The 18,518-nt window shown below is 31.9% G+C and overlaps 1 protein-coding gene across 4 annotated transcripts in view; it reads right to left on the bottom strand.

Annotated features, from left to right (window-relative positions):
* The window catches only part of LOC114332946 (microtubule-associated protein RP/EB family member 1), a 66,656-nt gene that overhangs the window by 9,627 nt on the left and 38,511 nt on the right, over positions 1–18,518 (bottom strand). For 3 of the 4 annotated variants that reach the window (XM_028282750.2, XM_028282751.2, XM_050648461.1), the window contains 2 exons: positions 13,171–13,438; positions 3,018–3,130 (listed from right to left, as the gene is read on the bottom strand). In XM_028282750.2, coding sequence (XP_028138551.1) covers positions 3,018–3,130; positions 13,171–13,438 — 381 coding nt within the window. The remainder of the gene's footprint in view (positions 1–3,017; positions 3,131–13,170; positions 13,439–18,518) is intronic. The other variant, XM_028282752.2, reaches the window with a different exon arrangement.

The following is an 18,518-nucleotide window of genomic DNA, read 5'->3' as shown; positions in this document are numbered from 1 at the left end:
AGGCACATCAAGAAAAAGAACTCAACTTTTAATTTTTCGTAGCACACAACAGGTAATCGCTCACAAGTTTCAATAAGTTTGCCGATAGAACCCGAGAATGATAGCGGTCCTGTGGTATTTTCGTCCAGATACCGAACCAAATGTCGCAGCGGCAATTCGTTTTCATGTAGTTGACATATTAGCTATTGCAAAGGTTGTTTAAGATGTAATTCCATTAAGTGTATTACACAACTGTGGGGCCCAGTGTTAACGACAGTACCATCGAAGCCAACAGTAGTCAACTAGCTAATTAACACCTGATTTTCTGTTAAATATTTGAAAATCGTTGAAGCTATGTTCTTTGGAGTATCATTTTGAGGTGTTATCTGCCCTATTTAGTCGCTACCTGGTTCCTTCAATAACACTATATGTTATTTTTCTAGATGACAACCCTACCTGTTTTTCAATGTGAAGGGTTTGGTCTTTGCGACCATCAAAATAGAGAGCTTGAAGCCTTTTTCTTTGTCAATCTAATTTAGACTTGTCTATTACACAAAACTTGTCATTCTTGGATATCCATCCAATATCTTCAAGAACTTCACTAGCGATCATTGCTCCTTTTCTACTCCATAATCTAGTTCGGTCTATTACAGTCTAAGATAGGCGGTGTAGGCGTAGAGTGCTTAGGGGTAATAGGGGTCGTTCTGGACCTGGACAAATTTACCTTGGGTTTAAGGTTGTTTAAATTACATAATTATTTTTTTAGTGCATTTGAGGCTATTTTTAGTCGTTTGCAGCATCTTTATTGCAGGCTTTATTGAGGTAAGAATTAAATTTTTATTTTTTAGGAGTCGGGCGGGATGTCAAATATTAAAATAAAAAAAAAAAAATAAAAATATCACTATTCATTCTAGGCCATTTGGCAACATTCTTCGCTACAGGCATAAAAAAATTAGAGAACCGACCCATCCTAATGTGTATGTTTATGCATGCATGTCAGTGAGTTTGCATGTCTGTGAGTTTATAGTACATTCTTTCACGGTTTTTGCTCTAAATTTTAAAGAACCGCTTGGATTGACATGAAATTTGGCATACGCATAGCTTACATGTCAAAGAAAAAAAGTGATATTGTGCCGATGTGTGCTTTTGCCCTGGGGGTGACTTTCACCCCCTCTTGGGGGTGAAAAATATAAGTCCAAAATAAGTCCGGAAATGGATAAACTGACTAATTTTAAGTAACTTTTGTTCTATAGAGCTTTTTCGCCAAGTCAACACTGTTCGAGTTATTTGCGAGTGAATATATTCATTTTTCAACAAACTAACTACATTTTTAGACGGTTTTTAGCAAATAACTCAAAAAAAGTAAGTATTTTTTCGAAAAAAAGTTCTTAGCAAAAATATTGCCTGTAAAAAATTTAAAAAAATGGTGTACGCGTTAGGTCTCTGGACCTCGTAAAACCAGAGTTATAGCCAATCAAAAATAGATTCATATTCACCAAATTTCAAATAGAATACTTCGAATTGAAATATCCAAAAAATTAAGCACTTTTTGGGGAAAATCCATTTTAACTTTTTTAAATTGTTTAAAAAAAGCTTTATTTCTGTTTTTATAAAAAGTTTCTAGCATTAAATTTAAGCAAGTTACGCTCAAAATAAAGTTGGTCCCTTTTGTATTGGCAAAAAAAATATCGGGAAGACCACCCCCTAATTAGCAACTTAAATAAAATTAATCGTTACCACTCCACAAATTATTTTACATATGTTGTGTTTATATGATCTGTATAAGTTTTATCGATTCAAAGTGCTTATTTTTTAAAAAATTTGGTTTTAAAGTAAAATTTTTATTTTGAAAAATATGCTTTTTTCAAAATAACTTAAAAATTGTTAGAGATACCAAAAATCTCGAAAAACAAAAAAAGTCAGCATTGCTTTTCTGAATATCATGTATTTTTTTGTTTTTCTCTTAGACAAAAATTGATTAAGATTTGGTGTTTCTAAATTTGCATTCATTCGTGATCAGTAACTCGTTCAACCCGTTTTAACTACAGCCCTTTCAAAAATAAGGACTTTGAACCGATTAAACTTACAGATCATATAAACAATACATACACGAGTCAGGAAACTTGTGTAGTCATAACGATTAAGTTCATTTGAGATACTAATTAGGGGGTGATTTTCCCGGTTTTTTTACCAAAAAAAGGGACTAACTTTATTTTGAGCGTAACTTGTTTAATTTCGATGCTAGAAATTTTTTTTATAAAACAAAAATGAAGCTTTTTTTAAACACTTTAAATAAGTTGTAATGAGTTTTCTCCGAAATGTGCTTCATTTTTGGTTATTTCACGTTAAAGTATTCCATTTGGAATTCGACGAATATGAACCTATTTTTAATTAGCTATAACTCTGCTTTTACTAGATATAGAGACGTGATATATACACCATTTTTTAAAATTTTTTACAGGCTATATTTTTGCTAAGAATGTTTTTTCGACAAAGTACTTACTATTTGAGTTATTTGCAAAAAACGTCAAAAAGCGTGGTTATTTTGTTGAAAAAATGAACAATTCACTGGCAAATAACTGGAAAAGTATTGATTTAGTGAAAAAACTTTATAGAACAAAAGTTACTTAAAATTAGTCAGTTTATTCATTTCCGGACTTACTTTGGACGAATATTTTTTCACCCCCAAGAGGGGGTGAAAACAACCCCCGGGGCAAAAGCACATATCGGCACAATATCACTTTTTTTTCTTTGACTTGTTAGCTATGTATATGCCAAATTTCATGTCAATCCAAGCCTTTCTTTAAAATTTAAAGATTTTGAAATATTTTACCGTTAAAGAATGTACTATTATGTGTGTTTGTGAATACATGTTGGTGAGTTTGTGGATTTATGAGCATACACGTAGGCGAGTTTGTGTGTGTGACCATGCATATCGGTGTGTTTGTGTGCGAGTGACGAGTGAGCATGCATGTTGGTGATTTTGTGTGAGCATGTTTGTATGTGGATTTTGGAGACATGTTTTATGTGCACTTTACCTTGAATTCGGCGACTTGGTTCGCTAGCTCATCTATTTTACCTGCATCACCAGCTTGAGGTCTGTTTGAAATTGGTTTCGCAGCAGTTGGTTTAACGGCATTCACCTTGGGCACTATAATATACAGAAAAATATCATATTTCAGATGTTTATTCATCATAACTGCGTTGATACTTAAACTGTAGGTTACTAATAAAATAATTGAATTTTACACAAATTTAACACGATTTGTGTTACTATATTTAGATTACCTTAGTTATGTGAATTTACACTGCATTTAAAAAAGATGGAACCGAAAACGTATTGCATTTTACTTTCTTTTAATGGGGCTATTGATATACTAATGGCTTCCAAACTCATGGTTATTTTGGATAGATGCTTGTTAGAAGATTATACATAATATATTATAACCAATTAATTAATTAGATAGAATTATATGTTGTTAGAAAGGATAAATTGGTCTTTTATTTATTTAATTTCTAAAGTTTTGCCAGCTTTTACTGCGGACATTAGTTTTATGTCAAATAAACCTGACACTAAACATGCAATTTTCTATTGTCAAATAAAGTATAACAATACTCAACAACTTTGTAAACATGTTTAAATATCAACGCAATATAATGAAAATGATCTATTATATAAACAATTTTAGTAAAGCCAGGCATTAATAACATGCAGCTTGCTCCAATTTGCTTTTTGATCACAATTCAATTATTTAAATAGTAAACAAACAACTACTATTGTTAGTCTATCGTCGAATATATATGTATATGTTGATAATCTAGCTGTTGATTATTCGATAATAGACTAAGTTGTGAATAATAGACCAGCTGGTTAGCAATCTAAAGATATTATTAATCAAGCATTCATACGCTAAGATGATTTTGTTTTTAGGATTGAAGAGTTTCAAAATTTTAATGTAAAGTTTATAAAATGGTGTATGTATTTGTGCTAGTTAAAGAACCAAACATGATGAATAAAATATATGATTCGATAAACACTAAAACAAAAAAAAAAAAATCAAAATATAAAACTTGATGTAATTTTTGTTTAAATTATTTTAATTTTATTTCATTCCTATATATTTATATTCATGAATAAAAATAGGCGAGCAACACGCACCCCTAAAATTAGCCCGCAGTGATCACCGAGTTCTAATGTCTGAATTTAGGGTTTTCTTATTGTTTTGAGGTGACTGAAGAATCTGCAATCAGTTTTAAAATGTGAATCAGTTAAGAGCAACAAGTGAATTTTTTAAAACTTTTCAATTTGAACGCACTGTATCTGTATCCAATTGATATTTTTTGAATTGTTAATACAAATGATAATATAATCTCTTCCGGTCGAGACAAAAAAAACACCCCTTCCTTGTCAATTGTTGATAATATTCTTTTAATTCTAGCGCAAAAATGATTCCATATTCTTGTTCAACGAATTCAAAAAGATACTAAGACCCGTAATTCAATCTTAAGCACGCCTTGGTCACACATTGCCATTTTTCTAGGAGATTTTCTGGAGTTAGCTATTTTATTTAAAATGCAGTGTCACGTAAATCTCGAATAGTTACCCCTTATATTGACGTTACAAATTCCAAAATTACTTATTTATCTTTCATTTCTATAACCAAAAGCAACAAGAAATAAGACTTTCATATAGTGTTTAAAAATACATACACCATTGATTACTTCCATTAGTTTTACATTTGTTTGTTGTAGAATTGTGGAAACCTAATAAAAGTAATAGCCAAATCAGATAAATATTTATTAAATTGCTGACATACAAATTGGTCATTAGTATTCTTAGAGATCAATATATCCGATGTAAAAAATGTTTTGGAAAAAGTTTATAAAAAATATACTTTTTATATTACATATTATTTTACATACATTCCAATATTTTAATCTTGTATGTATTTCGATTCCTGGTTTACAAAAAAATAATAAATATACAGGGCGCATCATTACTTCAAAACCGGAAATGCCTAACTTTGTTCTAAAATTAAATGGTATTAAAGCAGAATAATAAAAAAAGTTATCTCTAGTAAAAATATCGAGACTGAAAATACCTGTGGTAAAATATTTTTAACTTATTATCATAAGTGATTAAAATATCAAATACACTGCCGGAAATGAAATTAGGACAACCATCATTTCAGTTATTTTAGAAATTTGAATTTCTTTGCAGTGCCGGTTTATCCTAACTTCGGGCCCTGGGCGCTGGCGGTTTAGGGGCCCCCTTCATTGCTATTCGTTGTCAGTTTTTTAACAAGAAAGCACATGCATTAACTATAAAGGTTTATTGTAAAATCCATACAGTAATTTTTTAAACAAGCAAGAAGAATAGCAAACGTAAAAAATAATCCAAAAAAATAAATAAAAAATAGAAAGTTCCACAAAACAACACATGACAAGCAAAAAAACATATTCTAAAAAATACATAAAGACAAAAATTAGATCATTTTTTTTTTCTTGACTTGGTATTCGCAAACTTCCATATAATATTATCAGAATTCAGTTTTTCCAGTTCTTCATTCTCTATATACTATATTATACAATAGTGATAATGCGTCTAGGTTTTTTTGACCCAAATTTGACCTTAAATATGTTTTTATTCTTTTTAAAGCCGAAAAAGACCGCTCACCTGACGCGTCAAATAAGAATAAGTTACCTTTACATCCTGGATGACATAAAATTTTTCATAAAATATGTTTATTCAAATTTTGGCATGTTACAAAATGGGTAATTTCATTATGCAAGTTCTCTTTGGTTTCATAAACATCGTTTTTATGTTTCTCGCATAAAGTATTAATTGACGTCTTAACTTCTTTATCTAGAGTAAAAAAACATTTAAAAGCTGATGTCACACCCTTGTAGCATTCAATTCGCGATTCTGAAAACAGTGACTAATTTTCTAGACTCTAAATTTTCTGCGACAGCGATTTTTTTGTTGCTGCGACTACAAATCGCAAGTGGAGTGCTAGCCTTAGAGGCCACTGTATAATGCCAAATTGCAATTTTTGTAATCACTTTACTTTTGAATGTTTGAAAGGGTTTGTACTATTGTTTGCGTATATGTCATTTTCGAGAATAATCTATTCTTTATCTATAAATTAGATGTATGTAAATCTATTTTTGTCTTTCGTTTAACTATTTTAAAAGAACTTATTTTGTTTCTATTTTAAAAGAGAACTTATTTTAAAGCCGAAAAGTGAGATATACCTATTATTATTTGGGCCCCACAATTCAAAATGAAATTATTAGAAACTAAAAAAACTACGTTTATGCGATTATTTTGAATACAATTCGAGACATAGCTAAATCTGATAACTTTCTGTAGTTTTTGGAAAAGGGCCCGCCACAAACACTGACACGGGGCCCTTGTAGAGCTAGGCTACGCCACTGTGTATAGGCGTGAAGAAATGTAATAATAGAACATAGGCTTTTTATTGGCGTATCTGCGTATGAGGTTTTTTTTTCGGAGAATATGTAGATTATTTAGCGTCTTCATTTTTTTTATAATTAAAAGGAACGGGCCCCTTCGGGCCCCTGGGCGCCAGCCCCAAGCGCCCAGTGGATAAACCGGCACTGTTTCTTTGTAAATAGCAAAATAAAAAAATTATCTATGGTAAAAATACCGAGGCTAAAATACCTGTGGAAAAATATTTTTATCATTTATTTATTGTCATGAAAGATTAAAATATCAAAAATATGTCAAGCATAAAATTAGATCAACACGTAATTTGAAATTATTTTAGAAATTTAATTTCTTTTCGATTTTTTTTTCGCTTGTAACATACTGCATTAATTGATTGTTTGCAAACAAGTTGATTCTATCTTAAATTCACCATTATTATTCCCGCCTTAAGATCATTCATATACGCTAGCTAAAAGTCCTTTTCTCTCGTCTTTTGAACGGTTATACTTATACTAGTGAAATTTGGAGGGAGGAAATAAACAGACGTAGGCTTCTCAAATAGTCATAACAGGTAACGTAATAGTGACAGCTGATGTTACAGAGCCACTTTGACCGATAATTTTAAATGGGACCTTATGGCAAGTGATATCTCGTTTGAAAGGTATTGAAGATACCTATGCAATCATACTAATTTTGTTTTGGTTTAAGTTGATTTTGATGAATAAATTAGATAAATACCAAAATTGTAGTTTCGAATTTAATTAATAAAGATTCAAACGTCCGCCTATGGTTATTTGTCGAAAAAGTTGACGTTTTCCAATTCTCTAGTTGTTTTTACGCCAACGTTAACTTTTTTGACAAATAACCATGGGCGGACGTTTGAAACTTTATTAATTAAATGCGAAACAATTATTTTAGTATTTAATTTATTCATCAAAATCAACTTAAACACGAACAAAATTAGTATGATTGAATAGGTATTTTCAATACCTTTCAAATGAGATATCACTTGCCATACCGTTCCATTTAAAATTATCGGTCAAAGTACATAGATCTGTAATCTCATCTGTCACTATTGCATTACCTGTTACGACTATTTGTCCGTTTATTTCTTCCTAGCCAGATAAAAGAACAATCTGACCAAAAAATAAATAAAGGAAGGATGAAAATTTGGGAATAGGTAGTTGAAATTATCTATTATTATATAAGAAAAAGTTTAGAATTCTACATCTACATTCTTTTATTAAAATGGAGGGGAATACCCCCTTCTCGGGGGTGAAAAATATACATTCAAAATAAATCCGGAATTAGATAAAATGACTAATTCTAAGCAACTTTTGTTCTATAGAGTTTTTTTCCTTAAGTCAATACTTTTCGAGTTATTTGCGAGTGAATATGTTCATTTTTAACAAAAAAAAACAATGATTTAGGATGGTTTTTGGCAAATAACACAAAAAGTAAGTATCTTATCGAAAAAAATATTCTTAGCAAAAATAATCACGAGTTTATGACCATTTTGAACAGCCATAGCATAACCAATTTTTGTCTAACAAGCAAACAAAAAATCCAAAATATTCAGAAAATCAAAACGTACATTTTATTACTCTTTGAGATTTTTGGTATTATTAATCAGTTTTAAGTTATTTTGAAGAAAAAAAAATGAATTTTTTTCAAAATTAAAATAAAGTGTTTATTTTAAAACCAATTTTTTTCAAAAATATGCACATTGAACCAATGAAACTTACACATCATATAAAAAATACATAAGTAAAGTAACTTGTGAAACGGTAACGATTAATTTTATTTGGGATGCTAATTTGGGGGTGATTTTCGCGATTTTTTTACCAAAAAATAAAAGGAACCAACAATATTTTGAGCGTAACTCACTTACTTTTAAAGTTAGAAGTTTTTTTGGAAAACAAAATTAAACCTTTTTTGTAAACACTTAACAAATTTATAATGGGTTTTCCCCGAAAAGAGCTCCGTTTTTTGGTTATTTCACGTTAAATTATTCGATTTGGAATTTGACGATACTTTTCATTAGCTACAACTCTGCTTCTGCTGGGTCTACAGACTTCACGCATACACCATTTTTTTTTACTTTCTTATAAGCTATATTTTTGCTAGAAATATTTTTTTCGATAAAATACTTACTTTTTTTTTAATGAACATAATCACTCGCAAATAACTCGAAAAGTACTGACTCAATAAATCTGAAAAGTGAAAAATCTCAATAAAACAAAATTTTCTTAGAATAAGTCATTTTATCCAATTCCGGACTTATTTTGGATGTACATTTTTTCACCCCCGAGAAAATATTTTTCACCCCGTATTTCACAATTTTCCCCATACTTCCTTTATTTTTTTGAGGTTTTCAGAAAATTGTGTGTTCTTTGATCGGGCTATCCCTCAAAATTTCACTAAAGAAATGAACAGATTGCTGCGATTAATCGGTGCGTCGACGACAATATCGCAATGCGAAATTTTCGCGAGACGAACGCCCACGGCGATTTACGACAACCAACACATCGATGCAATGATATCTCGCAGCGACAGCGTTAGTACTGCGTTATATTTTGTGAACGCAGCCGGCTGCGTTTTCTGTCGTCGTTGCGAATTTACCATGGTTCCAACAGAGAAATTAATAGAACTGATTAAAAAATATCCAATTCTTTATGATTTGACACACGAGGATTATAAAGCATCAGAAAGAAGGATAAAGTATCTGATAGACCAAGAGATAAAAGAATCTCGTATTTTACCAAGTATTTTAATAAAAAAAAAACAGTAAAATCCTGTATAAAAGGTATATTTAAAATCCCTCAAAAGGGCCACCTCAAAATCACAACATAACTAGTTTTCGACTGGTTTACCAGTCATCATCAGTGCTTACGTGCAATGTACATGCACGTAAGCACTGATGATGACTGGTAAACCAGTCGAAAACTAGTTATGTTGTGATTTTGATGTGGCCCTTTTGAGGGATTTTAAATATACCTTTTATACAGGATTTTACTGTTTTTTGTATTATATGGTATACAGCCAACTACAGGAAAACTTTTTCCTTGTGGATTTTTATTTTAATTTAGTTTTTATTCACTTGAATTATTTTATTATTTATTATGCTACAGCAACAAGCAAAATCAAATTTTCCTCCGATTCTGAAGAACCCATTCCAGACTATGCAGTAGTCGTCGGTTCAATGTGATCAATGAGACAAAACGCGTCGTCGTCACAGCGATTAATCGCAGCAAACACAGGACATGAAAAAAAAAAAACACGCTGTCGCTTATATTGTGAGGTAAATCATGTCGAAGCACCGACGAATCGCATCAATTTGTTCATTCCTTTATAAGTATAAGCGTTCAAAAGTAAAAGATACGAGGGGGAGGGGACTTTTGACTAGCACTGTACAATATAGTTTTTGCTTAAGATTTGACTAGATTAACTAAAATATATTTTGCATCGGATACATCGAAATAAAAATGTAGATAGTCCATTAAAATGTTACATTTTTTAGGCCGTAGCTTGCATTTGTTAGAGGAGTCAATTTTATTTTTTTAATGTGTAGTGGGGCTTAGTAGAAGCTTAAGTTCAAGTTTTTGGGGTCACCACCCTTGTCTCCCGACCGCCATCTTGGAAAGGGGTGCAAAGGGGTTTAGTACTATATCTCGTAAACTACCAACCCTACAGTAGATCTAATAAAACATAAAATGTAGCAAATTAATTTTTCTACAATTTTGTTTATATTACTTTTTATCGTTAAGTGACCAACAAAAGAGATATAGACAAAAATAAGTGAAATTTTTTTAATAAGTTTCTTCTTAGAGGTTATGATTTTTTCCAGTTCATTTTACAATAAAATAACATTATAGCAATTTTGTAGAGAGTTTTTCAGCGAACAATTTCCACTATAAGTTGTTTAATTTTATTTATTAGTCTAGGTTTTACAGCGCTCCAAACTTGACCAGATTCTCCGAATGCTCATAGGGATACAATAAAAACAAAACATTAGGCTTACTTTTCTATCCATATATTTTTTTATTCATACAATTTATTATGATTTTAACATTCCTATGCTATTATTAAACTATTTTTGACCTTTCTCCCCACTAAAAACTTAGAACCCTAAGCATATAGAAAAGACCAAAGTAATTGCTCGAGGACAAATTCGCAGGTCCAAAAGAATGACTCAACCGCAAAATACAAAATTCTTCAGAAGAGCAAAAAACGATTTTTCAATATGTATTTAAAATAGGTATTAAATGAAGAAGTAATCGTCCAGGAGCATCGGTATGGCGTTTTTTGATAACGATGGCTTTTATTTTCATCGATATTGGTTCGAATTTCATTATCTTAATTTAATCCCCCCATTTTCAACCCTATCTACAGTTGCGTCATTATGCATCTAAAACAAGGTCTAATATAGCGCGTGTTTCAATAACGACTCAACTACCCTATTCGCGGTGTGCAAGTACTCGGAAGGGATACGCGAAACGATCGTGCGCGAATAGCGGAGAAATATTGCAACTTTCTTAAATAATTCATATTGTCAATTGAAATTGTCAAATTAACGTACATTTCATACCTATTGTCATTTAAGAAGAAAAATTATATATTACTCCACAATATTGATATGATATGCAATTATTATATAAAGGTAAATTTAATTAATTGTATTTTGCTTGCAGTACTGCATTTTAATAACTAATTTTATTTACTACATACAATTGTTTACGTTTTAATAACATAACCTAAATCTTATTTTTTCTTATTATTTTTTTTGGACTATGGTCTTGACAATTATCCAGTAACCTGGACCATATGATTGGCCAATATAATTAAAAGTGCGAATAAAAGTGCAGAGCGAAGAAACCAGGTGTCGCTTTTCCGAACTTGCATGGTCCCAATAATAGTGGCTAAGAACATTGTTATAGTTCTGTCGTTTTTGTATCATCTGTCCATAGTATTTTAGAAGTTAATTACGCAATAAACAGGAATTGACAAAATTTGTAGTTACGTCATTCTTCTTCCGTACCGGACCAACATCTGCCTGCTATTACTGTTACTATTTTAATTTATCCTAGGTGGCACACCAGTCGGTTCCCCTCTACTTAACTTATTCTTACAGTTGTGCTACCTATTTTGCATTTGCAGTCGTATTAAAAATTGTGAAAAGTATTTTGAGTGTTACAGATAATATTATTGAGAGTCTTGTGGGTAAAATTTATATTTTTGTGATTAGATAAGCACTTTCGACTTTTTTGTAAGCGTGAATCATGAGTGGTGGTTATTTTATTGTGTAAGAAACCTCTGGGGAAAATTATTTGTCAGTGGGAAAGTCAAGCCATCTTTACTCAGTGTTGTTGGCGAACGTTTATTCGTCTCTTTATATGTCGAAAATAAAGACGATTCTCTGGAAACCCTGAGATACAAACGATTCGCTAAAACAGTGACAAAAAATACATTTAATCTCTTCTAACTTCCTCCAACACAAGATGCAGCCCGTTTCCACAGACTCCGAGTGTATCACCAGATCAGCCATGGCTCGGTAAACATTGTGATCCAAAATATTGGAGCTGGAAAAAACATGGAAAATTTTGGACACCAATCCAAACTTCCAAGCCTCCAGTACCCCCGAGCTTATTAAATTCATCTTTTACAGATGGAATGGAAACTGGAAGTGTGTGTGGTTGCCGAAAAGCAGACCTCAAATGTTTAGCAGTGTGTCTCCATTGTGGTGGTGAAAGCTGCAGCAACATCGTGGACATATCAACATTAATTATTGAAAAAAAAAAAAAATGAATTTTAACATTAATTTTGAACGCTAACTCTCATTATACCACAAAAATTCACCTCGGACCTCGGATACTGATTAAGATCTTCACTCGCAGCCTGGACCATAGAAAAAAATGAAAAAATTATAACTACCTATGATAGATCTTTTTCAACATATAATAATAAATAGTATGATTTTGTCTAGAAATTGTCTGTGGATTAGGATTATTGGGGATACCCCACAAAAAAACGCGCCTCCAGACTCTGCCTCATAGGTGGCGAGGAAAAGGGTCAAAAATAGCTTAATAATAGCATAAGAATCTTAAATCATAATAAATAAATATATAGATAAAAAAGTAAGCCTAACGTTTTGGTATTATTATATTCCTATGAGAATTCGAGAATCTGGTCAAGTTTGGAGTGCTGTAAAACCTAGATAAATAAATAAAATTAAACAATTTTATAGCGATAAAATTGAACAATTTTATAGCGTTTTACAGAATTAGCGTATACAGAAATTGTTCGTTGAAAAATCCTCTAAAAAACTGCTATGTTATTTAATTGCGAAATGAACGAAAAAAAGTTATAACCTCCAAAAGGAAAGTTGTTACAAAATTTTCTCTTATTTTTGTTTATAACTTTTTTGTTGGTCACCTGACAATAAAAAGTAATGGAGATAAAACTGTAGAAAATTTAATTTGCTACATTTTATGTGCAATTACATTTTTGTAGGGTTGCTAGTTTACGAGATACAGCGCGAAACCCCTTTGCACCCGTTTCTCCAAGATGGCGGCCGGGGGACAAGGGTGGCGACCCCAAAAAACTCGAACTTTAGTTTCTACTAAGCCCTCCTACACATTCAAAAAATAAAATTGACTCCTCTAAGAAATGCAACCCTAATGTAACATTTCAATGGACTAAGAAGGAATATGAATAGGCTTTAAATGAAGCCCCAAACCTACTGGCCCTAATGGCAGGCTTCGGCTTAGTCGGCGAAGTCTGTTGTGGCTGGAGTACGTGCGCAGAGGGCGTCGCGTTCGGCCGACGTAACATCAAAGATTGACCTCTAGGGGCGTTAGATCCTCCTTGCCCCAATTGTTCTCCGGCACGTGCTCCCAACGCATCGTAGTCCGTCCCTTTGTAATTGGCATCAAAAAACTTCTTGAACCACTGTAGGAACTCAAAATTATCCTGGAATCTACCTTTCACCAGTCTATCTATGGGGACGATCTGCTCCATGTCCGGGTATTGTTAATTTGATAATGGTTTGTTTTTGAATTTGTTTGATTTCAAGTGTTGATGATTTTTGTTGTCAGGTTGTGCGGGCATGGCATGGTATGGAAGGTGCAGCGGAAAAAAATCAAAAATACCAACAGGGTGAGAAGCTTATTACTAAACAGTGCAAAATTATTTATATAACATTAACATTAATACAAAACCAAGGTCTTACGATTTTATATTAATATCGTTAATACAATTAACTCAATATGAAGTTTATCGTTAATTGCAAATCAAATTACTTACATATTATAATCTAGGGACAAAGGGAGGTTTCGTGGCCGATTGATGTCCACGAGATTTTACAACTGATTTTTTATGTATTTTGACTCACTGAATCCGAATCTTCACCATGATAATCCCAATTATTGGACAGAAATTTGTTTATAACAATTTAATTGTTTATATACTTGTAACTAATAAACTAAAAGAAAATATACCCTAATGTTGTTCTGAAGCTATTTTCTTGTGGCATTTTTATAATCAAGTATATTCAAATGGGAAATAAGCCACAATTTTACCTAAAAATGATTTTATTAACGTTTCGACGCCCAAGTCGGGTGTCGTTGTCAAAATACAAAATAATACTAAATAAACAAAAATGTTGTTGCTTAGTAAAAAATTCTTCTAATAATTTATTTAATCTGACTCATTTATATCGGCAATTCAGACACGTATTATACATTTTAAAGTAGACGACTTTAAAATGATATTGCTAATATTGATGAGTTGCGTTCCTGGGACGACTTTACTAAAAGATAGTTCATTCATTACATGAAATCAATCCCAACTCAAGAATATCCGCCATAAAAAATCATAGCATGTGATCTGTCTTTAAAAAGACAATCAAATGCAACGGTGGCACTGAAATTCTCGCGTTAGAGATTCCATAGTAAATCACTAATAATGTAAATAATAAATTAACTAAATGTAAACCCAAATACTTACGATGTCGGGATAGTATCACGAGGTTTTTCCTGGTTTTCCCTCGTGATTTACTATGGAATCTCTAACGCGAGAATTTCAGTGCCACCGTTGCATTTGGTTGTCTTTTTAAAGACAGATCACATGCTATGATTTTTTATGGCGGATATTCTTGAGTTGGGATTGATTTCATGTAATCGAATGAACTATCTTTTAGTAAAGTCGTCCCAGGAACGCAACTCATCAATATTAGCAATATCATTTTAAAGTCGTCTACTTTAAAATGTATAATACGTGTCTGAATTGCCGATATAAATGAGTCAGATTAAATACAATTATTAGAAGAATTTTTTACTAAGCAACAACATTTTTATTTATTTAGTATTATTTTGTATTTTGACAACGACACCCGACTTGGGCGTCGAAACGTTAATAAAATCATTTTTAGGTAAAATTGTGGCTTATTTCCCATTTGAATATACTTGATTATAAAATATACCCTGTTTTCAAAGCATGTTTTATTTCTTTTAAAAATCAAACCAAACAAAACTTAGAAAAATTAAAATCGGTCCTTTAGTTAGAAGCTGATATACTTATTGTAAATTTATTATTAAAAAATAACAAATTATCGACTACATCCGACATTTCTGCTTAGAAGTTTGCTTTTGCTCAACTAGTCCTGTCGCCAGGGGGGGGGGCTACAACGGCCTCCTTAATTCAGATGGACTTACCCAAGTTTTTTTATGTATTTTGACTCGTAGAACACGAATTTTTTAACAGTTGATCCGGATGTCGATAAGATTGTTATAAACAAAGAACTTGAGGAATTACATAACAGTGATTTTTCGCAAAACAAAACATTTTTTGGGTGATTTTCAGCAAAAAATGGTCTACTGGTTTCGAGATAAACGCGGTTGAACTTTCAAAAAATCAAAAAAGTGCAATTTTTGAACCCGAATAACTTTTTATTAAAAAATAAAATAGCAATTCTGCTTACTACATTTGAAAGTTCAAGTAAAATTCTATCGGTTTTGATTATTTGCATTGCTAAAAATGAAGTTTTTATTTGTTAAACAAAGCCATAAACACATAGTGTTTACCGTGCCCAATGCATGCGTTTTAATGTACGTAATCTACATAGAAATTGTGTGTATGCGCGCCTACTCGTTCGATTTCAATTGAGAAATGCATTGAAAACATCATTCAATCACTATGTAGCGTAGGAAATAGAGGTTGAACCTCGCAAAATGGACACAAGTCAGCTTTTATTTTTTTTTCTGGTATATCAAGGGGTGCTTATTATGAGACTAACTTTTTCTTAAATAATTTCGCCCCGGAACCCCCCTTTTCATCCCTTTGTGGTTTTTGCGAAACGTAGCCCTTCCTGTACGTTTTCCAAAAAATTTATTTAATAGTAAAATGAAGAGGACTATATTTCCTACTATTTATTTCCCGACAGCATATGTCTATCACCCACCGTTTAGTGGGGGTGGCGCCCCAAAGTTAACAAATGTTTAAAAAATATGTTTTTAAAAAAAATATTTTTCCCTAACTGTAATGAAAATTAAGAAGAAACCCTGTGGCAATTAATCACAAATAAGTGGCTGATTTTTTGGTATAGGTTTCATTTAAAGGCAATTGCAAATTTTTTAATTACAGGGTGTTACATTAAAAAAAACCCTTTTTATACCATCTGAACCGCCTATGCTAGAGTAAAAAAACTTTCAGCGATTATCCATGTACTATAGTTTATTTTTTAACCAGGAGGAGTAAACTAAAAAGACAGATTCACACCCAAGAAAGTCACTAGAATAATAACCAAATACATCTTCTTTTTTGGCTGATCTAGTCGGCCCTCAACGGTAATCCGTAAATATTATATTAAATTAATACGTCGCTAAAGAGTTCCAAAAACGACTGCTTTTTATATTAGAACAGACTAACAATCTAAAAATTAAAGGAATAATACAGAAAACACAAAAATCGCCGATATAATTTAATTAACCTATGAAATGTAACTATAGTCAAAATTTGATAAATGTCATTAAGTGTCAAAATTTTATAGCAGTGGAGTAAACTTGTCTGCGGTTGGACCTATTACAAACAAGCAATACAACGCGGTAAATTTGAATCACTCCTCTTGGTTAAAAACAAACCATAGTGTTATTTACAAATTTGTAAAATGCACCCCCATATTTTCCCCGGAACCACCCCAAAAAAAGGAGAATTAATAAAGAAAATAATCAAAAAATTATTTTGGGCCACCACTGTGGCTTTAGGGTGCAAAGAAAATAAAATATGCATTGGTCATAATGTGTAGCAGACAGTGTGTTCTTTTATTTACCAAGTACGTTATCCATAAAATGAATAGGTGACGAAAAAAAAAAAAAAAAAACAAAAAACAAAAACTGGAGCCCGTCAAATCATTTCGGAGGTTTTCGGCGCCACTGCCGTAACTCGTAACGGTTGCTTACCTATACGAAAATAATGCATAGGACCTTATTTGTAGAGAAAATAGTGGTCTTTAATTATTCTTTATAAGTTTTGTTTTAAAAAAATGCATAGGTAATGAGAAAATCGTCAAAACATGCTCTCCAAGGGATAGGGGTAGTTTCTGCAGTTTATTTTTAAGGATAGGGGTAGTTTCCGCAGGGATGTTGCAATAATCATATATATTTATGAAAAACCCTATTGATGGAGCATATGTCAATATGGGTCAAAAAGCAAAAAAAAATTTTTTTTCAACCCCCCTTTATTTTTTTTGGTTACAAGGGTTGCATTAAGAAATCGCTTTTGGTGTCTGTGTATGGATAATGAGAACATGCATAAAATGGTATATGAAGCATTTTAATAAAGGGCATGGTGTGTGGAGGATTCCAAGAAAATCACTTTCTTTATTAATTCTCCTTTTTTATGGGTGGTTCTGGAAAAAAAATGGGGGTGTATTATAGAAATTTGTAAATAACACCAGTACATGGATAATGGCTGAAAATTTTTTTACTTTAGCATAGGCGGTTCAGATGGTATAAAAAGGGGTTTTTTAAACTGTAACACCCTGTAATTAAAAAAAGGGCAATTGCCCTTAAATGAAACCTATACCAAAAAAGCAGCCATTTATTTGTGATTAATCTCCCCAGATACTCTTCTTAATTTTCATTACAGTTAGGAAAAAATAATTTTTTTAAAAACATATTTTTTAAAAACTTGACAATTTTGGGGCGCCACCCCCGCTAACCGGTTTGTGATAGACATATGCTGTCGAGAAATAAATAGTAGGAAATATAGTCCTCTTCATTTTACTATTACATAAAATTTTTGCAAAACGTGCAGGAAGGGCTACGTTTCGCAAAAACCACAAATTACCCCCTTTAAAGGGATGAAAAGGGGGGTTCAGGGGCGAAATTTTTTAAGAAAAAGGTAATCTTATAATAAGCACCCCTTGATATACCAGAAGTAAAATAAAACCGGACTTGTGTCCATTTTGCGAGGTTCAACCTCTGTTTCCTACACTAATGTGTTAATAGCTTTGTTTAAGATTAAAAAATTTAATTTTTAGCAATAAAAGTAATCAAAACCGATAGAATTTGACTTGAACTTTCAAATGCGGTAAGCAGAATTGCTATTTGATTTTTCAATCAAAAGTTATTCGGGTTCAAAAATAGCAATTTTTCGATTTTTTGAAAGTTCAACCGCGTTTATGTCAGGATATACATCCTACGAATGTTTCGTAGGATATACATCCTACGAAAAAACTTGTAAAAACATTTTTTGCTTAGAAGGACTCAAAAAATACAAAAAATGTTGTTTTGCAAAAAATCGCTGTTATGTGATTCCTCAAGTTCTTTGTTTATAACAATCTTAACGACATCCTGATCGACTGTTACCCAAAAAATTCGTGTTCTACGGGTCAAAATACATAAAAAAAAACTTGGGTAAGTCCATCTGAATTAAGGAGGCCGTTGTACCCCCACTGGAAACAGGACTAAACGTAAAAAAGATTTAAAGCACCTCATTTTAAAACTATAATGAATTTTGAAAAATTAAATTTTGATCATCACTCTGTTTTTCTTTTTACATATTTAAATCTTAAACGGCATCTTCTTCTTCA

The sequence above is a fragment of the Diabrotica virgifera genome, chromosome 4 (genome assembly GCF_917563875.1).
Source record: "Diabrotica virgifera virgifera chromosome 4, PGI_DIABVI_V3a".
Taxonomy (NCBI): Eukaryota; Metazoa; Arthropoda; class Insecta; order Coleoptera; family Chrysomelidae; genus Diabrotica; species Diabrotica virgifera.
The sequence above is the reverse complement of the archived record's forward strand: the minus strand, read 5'-3'. Positions and strand labels throughout refer to the sequence as shown.